A 13273-nucleotide genomic window follows, 5' to 3' on the forward strand; every position below is an offset into this window, starting at 1 on the left:
ACATACGGAGCAGCAATAACAATATTGATTGATCTTCTACATCGCTTACTAGTATATTAGTGATGTAAACAATGATAACTGTAATATAAGCTGGTATCGAATACTTCTACATTGTCCTCAACAACATTTCAGCTTGCTCTAAACTATATCTTTCAAAGGTTCTCAAATACCAAGGTACCGTGCAGGTAGTAGTAGAATTGGGCATGCTGCAAAACCAGACGCAAGTCATTTGTCCGCTTTTACCATCATGCTCATTCATATGCTGTGCCATAGACGCAATCACAAAAAGGGTTTGGCTCGTTCTCAGATAAGCGAAAGCATCACCGTCCGCGCGATCGAGAAAGCGACAGTCAGTCCAATAGGCAATTCGTGTTGAGGTTTTCCAAACAATCGATCGAATAGAGTGGCTTTGATGGAATCACAAGATGCTCAATAAGCAATGTCGCCGCGTAAGGCAGCGTGCAGTACAGTACGTTTGGAATAGTAGTGAATGTTTGGGAGGAGAAATATGTTTGGCACAAGCAACTTGCGGTCATGGCAATGATAGCTGAGTCGGCAGTGTTGCGAATGCCCAGATCAGAAACTTGTAATATCATAGACCAGACATCATGACTTAATTGCCAGTGACGCATCGTTATCTTGCAAGCAATTATTTAGACAGAGTTTACCAGAGCCTGCCACATAACTGACTCAAGGATTGAGCTGGAAAGTCCGGCCCCCTTCAACTTGGATCTTGATATGGCTTGTGCAAGTTGAAGGCTAAATGTTTCCAGGAGGAGGATAACATGACTACGAACTGCCCCCCCCAAATAAGTCAACAGTGACGTTACGTAGCCGTTTGAATGTTGCTTGTAAATGCAAGTACAGTAGAGCTCACATGATGATATATGGAACTTTTTCTCATCTGCTCTATTTGTTACTGTCGAGGATAATACAATAAACAGCATGACAATAAAATGCTACTTTATAGAAGCTTCGATATCCAAAACTCATTTGTTTCGATGTGAGATCTGCAGCATACTGGACCCATATAGGATTAGTACATGATAAGTGGGATCTTGTAATACATAGCCTAGTGAAATCATAATATCGACGTGTTTTTTTTTCCAAAGCGTGACACTCCAACATAATTGCCGTCTCGTCCCTCCGTCTTTGCAGCTGCTTCGAGTGCCTGCACTGACTTGCGACCCAACGCCATTGCACCGAGCTTGTGAGAGACCTGGAAATCGACCGAGTATATCCACACTACTATCATCTTTACATGAAACTACTGTAAACGCATAGATTCGATCGGGGCTTCCTTATCATCATTCCCTACCTTTGATACTTTCTCCAGAATATTGATATCGAATTAGCGTCGAGCAAATCAAATCCAAAGTAACTTCACTAGATTGCATGAAGAATCTCAGTAGTATAGCTCCATGTAATTTCAAGGCTTCAACATCTCACAGAAAATTGTACGGACCTCACCACATTTCTGAATGTCTTTTGAAAACCGGATTGTCCGATGCGGTTGTGGTGTACTGTACATAGTTTGAAATAAAGCAGTACCGTCAGCGATCATGGCAAGACAAGGGAAGGGATTAAATTGAATTGGCTTTTACTTCAAAACTAATAAATAAAAGTTAAGCACATCAAATTTTGACACATCATTAGCACAAAACAACTCGGCTTAATACAAACTTGACAAATTTGGCAACTTTGACGCCGGTGAAAGCTATTGGAGATAAGAGGTATTATTAACGTGTTGGGATAGCTTGGTATAACCATAAGCAGTGATGGTACATTTCATATTCAATCTCTCTATGAGTATTACTAGTATACGTGTATCAGTAAGCAGTAATGTTGAGAGACAGTAGCATGAGAGATTGGTGGCAAGACCCAACAAGTTGGATGATGTAACTTCCCTAATGAGCTTATGTACTGGGCCTTTTATACTGCAAAGAAATCAAGGCAAACATCATTTAGTTTGGGTTGGCGATCTGGTTCGTGTATATGTGAATATGGGGATGGTCTGTTTGCTTTGCGATACGGTTTTTTATTTTGCCACCAGCAATTTGCAATCATTGCTGGTATAGTCGTGAAGGTAAACCAGCTGTATTGTTTTTGAGAGCACACATGCGAATGCACAGCCTACGGTTTTCTCGACGACTCAAGCACAAAAAGGCTCATTTGCAACTACATAACTGCTCCAGAGAAAGCACCAACAAGTACCAAGCGCAATGGCAGTAGGAAGATGTAAAAATAAAGATCGCGTTTATTACAATCGTCACTCGATCTGCCCAATAGTTACAATTACATTATTTAAGAAAGTACAATAAGAAACCAAGTTTATTTGATGTTGCCTGACAAGTCGACCGACTTTTATGAATCCTTCGTTCCTCAAGGGAGGTTGCCCTCCCTTGTTCCCCGCAAGCCTCAGTTCCCGGCAGAACCTACTCCTCCCTTTCTTGTCCGCAAGCCTCAGTTCCCGACAGAACCTACTCCTCCACAGTTCCTACAAATAAAAGAAATATGATAGCACAAAGGTCTGTCAGCGGCGAACATATACGTACCTCCACAAGGGAGGTTGCCCTCCCTTGTTTTCCGCAAGCCTCAGTTCCCGTCGGAACCTACTCCTCCCTTTCTTGTCCGCAAGCCTCAGTTCCCGACAGAACCTACTCCTCCACAGTTCCTACAAATAAAAGAAATATGATAGCACAAAGGTCTGTCAGCGGCGAACATATACGTACCTCCACAAGGGAGGTTGCCCTCCCTTGTTTTCCGCAAGCCTCAGTTCCCGTCGGAACCTACACCTCTCCCTTTCTTGTCCACAAGCCTCAGTTCCCGACAGAACCTACTCCTCCACAGTTCCTACAAATAAAAGAAATATGATAGCACAAAGGTCTGTCAGCGGCGAACATATACGTACCTCTTTGCACACACTCTCGCTTTCAGTTTTTGAGGAAGATAAAAAACCAAGATGAAACAAAGAACTTTGCAAATGTACAAAAGATGAGCAAGAGCCAGTCGTGCACGACTAGCTCCCTTCAACTATGCACACCCACAGGGACACTCGAGCGGGATGAAAAATAAAAGAAAGGTAAAAAGTGATAATGAAAGAAACACTGCAAATATACAAAGATGAATATGAAGACTAAAGAAAAGAATAAAGGGCAAAACGCGCAGTCGATTCTTTTTTTTCATGAGCCCGATAAACAAAATGACGGAGCTTAGAAATTTTGTTGTCACTACTGCCCTAAGGAGCCAGTGAACTGCAGCAATGTGAAGAAGTGCCTTGATCATAATTATCGTTGTAGTCTGACGACTGTCATGCTAGTGTCTTTTTCTTATGGTGCGTATATGTTTGTTTCACTATGCGGCTCCGCTTGCCGTGCTCCGCTCTGATCCAACAATTGTCGGCGACGGGTCTGTGCGCTTTAATGGAACAAAGAACCGGCGATATAAAAAGAGTATGAAACCTGGGGATCATGATGATTTTTTATATGTGAAGCGTACCCAGCAATACTATTGATACTCGATATGACCTTCTTTTCTTAGCTGACGATCAAGAAACGGCCGCTGCCAATTTCATCAGCGCAATTTATAACGGTTTGACAATCTCTTTTATGAAACGTGGGGATCGTGATGATTTTTATAAGTGAAGCTTACCACCTATTCAAGAAGATGCTTGGACTTTGGAGGACCATGCTGCCATGTCCAGTGACGATAACCCTGTCGCCACTACTGAAGGAGAAAACAACAACAATTATTATACCTCGCCAACAATGCAGCAACAGCATCATCCATAACGTGTCCATCGCAATAACACGAGCCAAATTTAATTTTATAGACAAAGTTTTTTAATGCAATGATTTTTCATTTTGTAACAATAGTTTTATCATGTAGAAACAGGCCCTTCTGTTTTTTTTAAAAATTTCGGCATACTTCACCGGTTTACATAAATACACATATATATTCTTTTGATGCTTCTCGCCAATCAATAAAAATTACAGTCATAAGTTTTGTTTAGTAAAAAAGGTAGATACAATTTCGAAGCTGAAACTAACGCAATATGTACAATATCACGGATTGCACCTGTTAAAGTTCCCTCTTCCATAGTTGCTGATGAGGATTTTTAACGCGTATATAATAGAAGCAATTGTTGCAAAAGACGACACGACTGCGTTTGCATCACGTTTAATACTAATGAAAAATGAAATACATGATACGTATATAATATGGTGAAACATATAAATGTATAGGAATAGCAATAGAAAAAACGGCGTATACCATGAAACTGGGCAGTGTTTCTTCTGTCAGGCGCACGCGTCCTTTTTCGGGTGGCCTTCTGCTTTCGTCTTAATGACGGCATCTTTTTAAATGATTGGTAAAAAGAAAAGATGTGTAGGACGTAGGCGATAGACGAGTATATATACGTACAGGAGTTGTTTACTCATTCTTGTTTCACGTACGTGAGTTGTTTCAAATTTCTGCCGGCCCAGCTGAATTGTTAAAATAGGTATTTTGAAACACGTTGGACTGTATAGTTGCTTTTTGGGGACGTTATAACAGAGTAAAAAAATTGACGGGTTATAAGGCGAACGCACCATATCCTACACTTCTGCATTCACCCTTTGTCTCGCACAAAGGAGCCCTCCTTAACCGATGCTATACCATTAAGGGCTCGCCCCACATTATGCAAGCTGGCTCTACAAGAACTCAGTCAAGAAGGATTGGACATTGGAACAGTGAGCTGGAAAGTGTGAGTGTACGCCTTAAGAGAGCGAGTAATCATACTTTGCCTAATTGGCGATCACTTTCTTTTTCATCTCGGCTGTTTTCTTTATCGCGCTCTGTCCGATACATGCTCTCAGTAACAGAATAATTGTAGATACTCTGGCCGAAGGGCTCTCGGAGGAGAATTAGGAAGAGGACTAGATAGTACTGTTACGGTGAATTTGGGGTATTCAAGGTAGTTGCGTAACGGTTTATGTGTATGTTTTGTAGTGAGCACCAGTAATAATATCGTTTATTACAGACGGGTTGTGAAGTGATATGAGTGTAGAGTAAGGTGAAAATGTGTATGGGTTATGTCCAATTTGTAAATAGTAGTGAGCTGAGGTCTTGATTAAGCTCAGTGTGTAGAAATAAGGATCAGGGATGTTACGTCTGTCCAAGTAAATGAGAAATAAGAGCAGGAATGTTACGTCTGGTCTTAATAAAAGAGTTTGTTTAGCTTCAGTTATGAGCAATAAACAATATGTAAGATAAAACAAGCCGTGTTTAGGTCTTGAGTGACTGAAAACAACACTTGAAAAGTTAAGTCAAAAGTGGGAGGTAGAAATTCAATGTCTTTATTCAAGTAAAAATGATATCTTTCTGGTTATTAAATAATGTCCAAGATAATTCATGCTGCGGTTGCTGCGCAACGCCAATGCTGCGGTAACTTGCTGTTACTGCGGATGCTGCGGTAATGCTCTTATTCAACAAGCTGTTCATCGAACCTTTACAAGGTAAAGGGTTCGTTCTAATTATAGTTATTCCTTTTGATAATTTGGGGGTGCAAGAGAGTTGTAGAGTTGCTGCGGTAGTTATGTATTGTATTCTAATTGCCGCTTGGTGTGTGGTTCTTTTGTATGTTTGGTTTATTTGTTATGGGTGGTTCTCGGGGTAACAGTACCATCAAGAGTATTAGGGGCTTGGCTATGGTTGTTTTGTCGAAGGATTGATGCTCATGATGGCCATGATATCATCATAACTCAGTTTTACAAAGCGTGTATGGCCTCTACTCCTTTGTTGATTGTCTGTACCTGGCGCTTTTGTTCGTTCATTTTCATGGCAGGCTCAAATCAGTACATTTTCATTTTTTGCTTCGCCAACTTTTGTGCCGGATAAAGCATATACTACTGCTGCCTTTGAAATCATACGTCTGATGCAGGTGAAAGGCTTTGGGTCATTTTTTTCTAAAATTGATGCAGAGAACGCCTTTATATAGTCAGTGTGGTGTATCTTTGTGTAGCGAAGCGAGAAACCTGATTGCCATGACAACCCAAAAAGAGTTGATGCTGGGCATTGTCGGAGCACTGCCTCTGTCGTAGATTGACGGTGTCTTAGGGCTCTGGGTGCGACAGCTGTGATAAAGGGCGGCGGAGACGGTCGTCCCAGGAAGAGGGGTGGTGCAATAGAAGTTTGATACTTTATCTACCCTGTAACAGCTGATTGTACAACCTGGTCGTTATCCTTATTATAGATGCGTTAACGTAATGAATCTGCCACTTTGGTACAGATAAGCATTGGCATGCGGACTTCTACTCGACTCCATTATCTGGCGTCAAATTATACCCTTGCTATCTTGGTTTTCTGTTACACTGTAGTTTTCGCTGCGAGCTAGCGTGTGAAGTGTGTAGTCACTGCGGCCATTATATTTTGGGCAAAGTCTATTTAAACATCCAAGACCTTTCGAAGCTCCTGTTCTTCTTTTTCTTCTTCACCGTTGCAACCCCGCTCAAAGTAACAAACGAAAAATGTCTGCGCCTGCCAGTCACGAACAGATGGTAAAGTACCTCCGGGACACTATTCAAATCGCCAAGCGAGCATGCTCTCTCAACCATCATCCATTCGGCAGTATCTTGGTGGATGAAAACGGTACCGTACTACTGCAACACGGAAACTTTGGTCCAGTAAATCATGCAGAAAGCGAGTTAGCTAGAATTGCTGGTACGTATACAATGTTTTAGCATGGAAAACACAGGATTATTTTTTCATGCACCACGTTACAAGAAAGAAATTAATACACGCTTTACAGCTTTCAACTTTTCTCCCGAGACTTTGTCAAAGTGCACCCTTTACACTAGCGTCGAGCCTTGTGCGATGTGTGCCGGTGCTTGTTACTGGGCTAGTATTGGTACCGTTGTCTACGCAATGCCTGAAGCAAAACTGGCTGAAGTGACCACCGCCGCCGGCAGCAAAGAAAACCCTACGTTATCCTTACCTTGTCGAGAGGTCTTTGCTCGTGGCTCAAGGAAGGTCAATGTCATCGGCCCTTTCCCAGAGCTATATGAAGAAGTGATGGAGGACCATCGCAATTTCTGGGAGTCACATTAATATCCATATTTATATAATAAAATGTTTCTTGATGTGTATACAGCAAAGTGACATTAGTGTACATTATGAAAGGACTAGCGACACACCGGTGTGTTCCAACTATGGGCCAATCAATAGCACCAGGGAGGGCCATGCAAAATTTTTGTCATAGCATTATTTCCGCGAAGTGATGATACACACCAGGACCACAGCGAGGGGAGACAGACAGCCGGAGTCGAACCGACGACCACTCACCCTCCTTGACAGAGTCAATTAGGGCCTGCGCCCCTTTGGTGGGAAAGTGCGCTAATTGACCTTCCGCTTCTCCCAACAGCTCTCTTCCCAGTTGCATCACTCACGTACACACACACACGACAATACACCATGCCTGCTACCCTCCAACAAACAAGCTATTTTCTCCAAGATCCCTACCACCTACCCCGTCCCAGGTGAACACATCACCGTGCAAGACTCCACCATCGACCTCGATGCTCCTTTGGAGGAAGGCCAGTTCATTCTCAAGCTTCTCTCGCTCTCCGTCGATCCTTACATGCGTGGCCGTATGAGAGACGCCTCCATCAAGTCGTACTCGCCTGCTTTCCCTCCTGGCAAGCCTATGACTGGCGACACCGTGAACGTTGTTGTCAAGTCTAACAACGCCAACTTTAAGGAAGGCGATCTCGTCTACAGCAAGACTGGCTGTGGTATCTTTGCTGTCCGCAACGAGCCAAAGAAAACCGGTATACCCATTACCAACTATGTTGGCGTCCTTGCCATGCCTGGTATGACCGCTTACGTTGGGTGAGTCTTACGATTTTCTAATGCTGTTAGTGCAAGAGCTAAGCTTGTAAAATTTTGAAAATTTTCTTATACCCGTGGTTCAACTCTAATTTCGTGTAGCCTTCTCTCAAGTTCGGTGCTCCCAAGAAGGGGGAGAAACTTCACGTCTCTGCTGCTTCCGGTGCCGTTGGTCAATTGGTCGGCCAGATTGGTAAGACCTTGGGTCTGCACGTTTTTGGCTCTGCAGGTTTTGATGACAAGGTCGCTTACCTCAAGGAGATCGGTTTCGATGCCGCATTCAATTACAAGAAGGTTGATAACTTGACCGAGAAGCTGCGCGAAGTCTGCCCTAACGGAATTGACATCTACTTTGAATTTGTTGGTGGTCAGATGCTTGAAGCTGTCATCACCAACTGCAACCAGTTTGGTAGGTAGGATAACATTTTTTTGTGGTTAACTTATTTTGGCAGCGAGTAAAATCGGAACGAAGTCATGATTAAACGCGTGTCATTGTATAGAATTGTTGGATGTGGTATGATCTCGCAATACAACCGTGAAAAGCCCGAAGGTATTCATAACTTGATGCAGGTTGTTGCCAAGCGTTTGCGTATCGAAGGATTCATTGTCGGTGACTCCGTGGAGATGAAGGAGCCTTTCCGCAAGGATATGACCAAGTGGCTGTTGGAAGGCAAGATCAAGTATCGTGAGACCGTCGCAAACGGCATTGAACAGACCCCTCAGGCTTTGGTTGATGTGCTGCGTGGTGACAACTTTGGCAAGCAAGTTGTCAAGGTTGCCGATCTGTAAATTGATACCTATTTATTATAATGATAATATCCATTCTACATAATGGATTGTATAGCGGAAAAAAAACATATTCGGTAGCGTTTGTGCAGACTGGTATTCGTTTATCAAAAATTCCTTTCAAGACTTAAAAATCCAAAAAACATTTGATCTATTTTTTTTGTGCCAAAGCAGAGGCCATCATTTGTTAAGTATCTGTACTTTTTTCTTAGTTGATCACGGTGCTGCATGAAACTGTCAAGAAGCTTTTTTTAATTAGTTCAAGTTGCACAATTCATGCAGAATCTAAGGGAAACGGTAAGTTTTCTAATTTCAGGGTGAGTGTATAAAAGCTCACTTGTTGTTGGCTACTATTCCGTGCTCATTATCTTTAAATATCAAAGAAATGTCCAAGTTTTTGAATGAGCCTACGCAGCTGGCCAGAAAAGCCGCCGTCGTTTTATACCAGAACCGTATGGAGCAGGAGTTGGAGATAGCAATCGATACCATTAATAAGTTTCTACGAACAGGATCAGGAGGACAGAACCGAGATCCAAGAATTGTCCGAAGGTAAGTAGCCCCAACTTTTAGAGAAATATACATTTTATTGTTTCGTGCAACCGTTCTTAAACTCACTATTCCAAATTGTTCCCTCTTTCCTTCTATATATGACATGATATGTAACAGACGTATGAATTTCTTGAGGTTTTGGGGCACGCTTATCAGGGATTATCGATTGACGATCACGACGCGAATTCACTCTATGTATGAGTACAAAGAGCTCATTTGGAAATGGGAAGATATCTATGACGATTGCGTCTCCTTGGCCAATACTCATATTGAAGCAGAAGAAGGCCACCACCCCTTGTTGATTCGTGTACTTGCCGACGAAATGGGCGTCAAACGTTAGTAGTATTATCTTTATATTGTGGTTAGAATAACTGTGTTATGGTTGACCTATATGTCCTCTTACTGACATATGCTAACTCTAATAGCAAGCCAAATTCGCGATTTCGAATTGGTTCTGTATGATACTCAGGTAAAAAAAACAGCTAGACAGTAGAGCGAGAGAGAACAGTAATTGATGTTTTGCTGATAACTTTGGATATAAATATACAGGTTTCAACAATTGGTGGCGTATGCAACGAGTTCATTTTCTCACCTCGTCTTGACAACCAAAAAATGAGCTACTGCGCTATCCGAGCATTGCTGCAATCTTAGAACATTGAGAACGATACCAACGTCCGTGTGACCGTTTGCTTTGACAATGACAAGATTGGCAGCACCACCGCCCACGGTGCTGACTCGAATCCTTTGCCAACCACCTTGCAGCGCTTGGCCAACACTGAACTGTTATCTGGCGCAAAAGTATCGCCCACTGCCTTTGAAGAGGCCATGCACAAGAGTATCCTCATCAGTGCAGATATGGTACATGCCATTCATCCCAACTACCCCGAAAAACACGAAGAAAACCACCGACCACACATGCACAAGGGTACTGTTATTAAGATCAACGCAAACCAGGTAACTATGCTCATAGAACTGTGAAAATGGCTCGCACAAGAGATGTCAGCAATACAATAGAGATATGCTACGACTGCAGTCACCAGTTTGGTTTCGAAAGAGCTGGCAAAGAAGCATGTGATCCCAATTCAGGTAGGTTTTTGTCTTTGCGTTGGCTACTGTGGCCAAAGTGATACCAGGAGCTGATAAATATATTGGTTTAAAAGGAATTTGTTGTTCGTAATGATAGCCCTTGTGGCTCGACAATCGGCCCAATGCTTAGTGCAAAGCTTGGACTTCGCACAGTTGGTAAGTCAGACAATCAATGGGTTGGATATACGTATCTTGATATTGACTATGCTTTTGCTGGTTGTCGCGGTTCGATAGATGTGGGTAACCCTCAACTCAGCATGCATTCGATCCGTGAAGTCGGTGGTACCGACGATGTCAAGCACGGAATCGATCTGTTGCAGGTATTGCCTTCTTTTTGTTTTGCTCGATGTTATCAAATAGATTTAAAGATCTCGGATTCAAGAGCTAATTCGTCGATAATATTCCATCCAGGTCTTCTTTGAGGAATTTGCTGAATTGGAAGCTCGCATTGTTGTGGATTAAAGGTTGTATTATGATATGAATAACCGGTTCGGTGGTAGTGGGTAATAGAAATAACAATGTGAGTTTGGATAAGGAGCTCTATTCAATCCCTTCGTTCCTACACATTATAATTGAGCGAAATAACAAATCACGATTTTTTGAAGATATATTGGCAATAGTTAAGCTCATTGCGTACAATGATATGATATAATTTGGTCGATGCGTGCCCATTGAGCAGGTATACAAGCGAGTAATATGATAGTTCACCATGCATATCAGTTGATCCACTTTTTGGTTCTTAACAGTTTCCCAAAGCGCTGAAGATCATCCAATAGTAATTGATCTGTCTCCAAGGCCGGAAAGTGGCCTCCCTACAGAAAACACACGATCCAGTCGTCAGGATTCCATATATGTATAATGAATGAAGTATAAGAAAAAGCACAAGTTGTTACCACATCAGGTTCATTATACTGTTGCAAGTTTACACTCGTTTCCACCTAGTCTCTGGGAAACTGTGTTTTAGCACATGAAAAGAATTGACCCATTAGCACAAAGATCGTGGTGCATTTGGGAATGATTTAATACTAATAGCTATATGTACCTTTGCAAGCTCAGCAGGAAATTGAATGATCGCAGTAGGGATATTGACGCGACCCATGCAAGTTGACATGGTCTCATCCTCGTGGAAGGCCTCATAGTATACACGTATGGATGAAGACATGGAATTTGTCAGCCAATAAATGGTCACCATCGTCAAGAATTCATCAACAGAAATGGTATCTGGTAACGACTCGGTGTCATGTATACCGCCATGATCAGTCCAATTATGGAACTTTTCAAGCATTCATGCTATGTTAGCAAAATGAGTTTGGGGGTGACAAGTTAGAATATGCAGTTTTACAACAATAACCAACAGCGGTAGTATAATACAGATTTTAACATACCCAAGAGACCTACAGGGCTATCAGCTAGGCCATACGCTAATGAATAAGGACGGGTGCCATGGATAGCACGGTAACCTGATTCAGGATCGCTTTGCACACCGGCAAATGCCAGTTCTTCGGCTTCAAACCCATTGCCATATACGGCTTCGATGCCCAATATTATGCTTGCATAATACTTAATTACGTGAAGCGGGTGCGTCCATAAAAGCGATAGCGTGTTTGTTGGTGAGGGTGGTAAACAAAGCGGCATAACGCTATGGAATTCCTTGCAGCGGTCCGAGCAGTTTCTAGCCATCCAGTTGCCAATGTTAGATCCCCAGTCAGACCCGACAGCACTTTTGAAATCTTAGCGTGCAAATTAGATAGGATGACGGTATGTAGTTATTCTCCCTGCTGTCGTATTCTAGTGAGTTCATACATTCTTATTGACCTTCAATATCCTCTTCTCTGGGAGGTTTAACAATACTAAACCTGTTTCTTTTTGACATCAATTCAAAAGTCACGGCGGCGGTTGGGTTTTCGGTAGCAAATATACTCATGGCAAACTAGTTAAAGATGTAAGTTCGTACTTTAAGAAATGGAAAATTCACATGTATGATTACACACCGCTTCTATTGGATATCACAAGAGGAATACTAATGGCTGGCTCCTACAACCAGATTTGTGTGAGGAACAATGTAGCGGTTGTATTCGTTGACTACCCACTCGCTCCAGAGTCCAAGTATCCCGCAGCTCATGAAAACGCATTTGCAGCGCTCTCTTGGGTTGTTGAAAATGGCGACTCCATAAATGTTGACGTAAGCCGTCTTGCTGTCTGCGACGACTCAGCAGGAGGCAATCTATCTGCAGTCATTCCATGTATGCATTACTATGTATATTAAGGATACGAAAGATTGAAAAGACAAAAGTGACAAAATGCAAAGCTAAAGAAGGACACTTTTACCGTTCTTAGTGATGGCGGCCAAAGAACGTGGTCTACCAAGCGCTATCAAAGCTCAGATATTACTTTATCCCGCGACAGCAGCTTCGCGCGACAAGTACGAATCTGCAAAGCTTTTTGGCGGCGGCGACTACTATTTGAAAAACGAAGACGCTATATTCTTTGATAAGGCGTATTGGAATGACTGTGAGAAGACAAAGATCGGATTCCCAATGTTGGCGACCACCGAGGAGCTTCAAGGACTCCCACCAGCTCTAATTTTCACCGCAGAAGCAGACATTTTGCGTGATGAAGGTGAAGACTATGCTCGTCGATTGACCAATGCTGGAGTACCTAATGCCACTGTTCGGGTCATTGGCGCAAGTACGTATTATACTCTATGTTGAAGCATGCTTCTTCTCTTTGTTACCTTACTACTACAGTGGTGGATTGTGATTACTCATGGTTCCTTCTTGTATGTGCTTAAAAACAGTTCATGGATATGCTACTGTTCCTGTTGATACACCGGCGTATGAACAAACCATGGCCATGATTACCAATCAACTGAGTGAAGCTTTTGAGAAAAAGTGAAGTATTATTATGCGAATGTTTCTCTGAGCAATGTAATCGTCGGTGATACTGTATAACATATTATAATAAAATATTCCATGCAGCAGCAGCATAA

At 42.3% G+C, this 13273-nt stretch overlaps 4 protein-coding genes across 4 annotated transcripts; 3 read left to right on the forward strand and 1 right to left on the reverse strand.

Moving 5' to 3' along the window:
• Positions 1 to 6506: 6506 nt before the first annotated feature.
• On the forward strand, positions 6507 to 8652 carry BDB00DRAFT_884188 (uncharacterized protein; the record flags this gene model as incomplete). The annotated part of the gene is made up of 4 exons (XM_053128308.1): positions 6507 to 6699; positions 7476 to 7861; positions 7966 to 8276; positions 8364 to 8652. The coding sequence occupies 4 exons, from the start codon at positions 6507 to 6509 to the stop codon at positions 8650 to 8652; spliced, it is 1179 nt and encodes a 392-aa protein (XP_052976737.1).
• A 382-nt stretch (positions 8653 to 9034) lies between these two features.
• On the forward strand, positions 9035 to 10746 carry BDB00DRAFT_875367 (aminopeptidase I zinc metalloprotease-domain-containing protein; the record flags this gene model as incomplete). Its single annotated transcript, XM_053127340.1, has 9 exons — positions 9035 to 9198; positions 9316 to 9533; positions 9624 to 9667; positions 9748 to 9765; positions 9850 to 10152; positions 10213 to 10284; positions 10359 to 10440; positions 10519 to 10604; positions 10696 to 10746. 9 exons carry the CDS (start codon positions 9035 to 9037, stop codon positions 10744 to 10746), a joined length of 1038 nt encoding a protein of 345 aa, XP_052976738.1.
• Positions 10747 to 11000: 254 nt separating this feature from the next.
• BDB00DRAFT_768893 (Alpha/Beta hydrolase protein) lies at positions 11001 to 11997 on the reverse strand (the record flags this gene model as incomplete). The annotated part of the gene is made up of 4 exons (XM_053119777.1): positions 11001 to 11096; positions 11178 to 11222; positions 11327 to 11557; positions 11656 to 11997. Coding segments are annotated over 4 exons (714 nt in total), but the record flags the coding sequence as incomplete, so codon positions are not given.
• Positions 11998 to 12307: 310 nt separating this feature from the next.
• BDB00DRAFT_875369 (Alpha/beta hydrolase fold-3) lies at positions 12308 to 13179 on the forward strand (the record flags this gene model as incomplete). Its single annotated transcript, XM_053127341.1, has 3 exons — positions 12308 to 12527; positions 12622 to 12972; positions 13082 to 13179. 3 exons carry the CDS (start codon positions 12308 to 12310, stop codon positions 13177 to 13179), a joined length of 669 nt encoding a protein of 222 aa, XP_052976740.1.
• Between the last annotated feature and the right edge of the window lie 94 nt (positions 13180 to 13273).

The sequence above is a fragment of the Zychaea mexicana genome, assembly GCF_025766255.1.
Source record: "Zychaea mexicana strain RSA 1403 chromosome Unknown BDB00scaffold_71, whole genome shotgun sequence".
Lineage (NCBI taxonomy): Eukaryota > Fungi > Mucoromycota > Mucoromycetes > Mucorales > Lichtheimiaceae > Zychaea > Zychaea mexicana.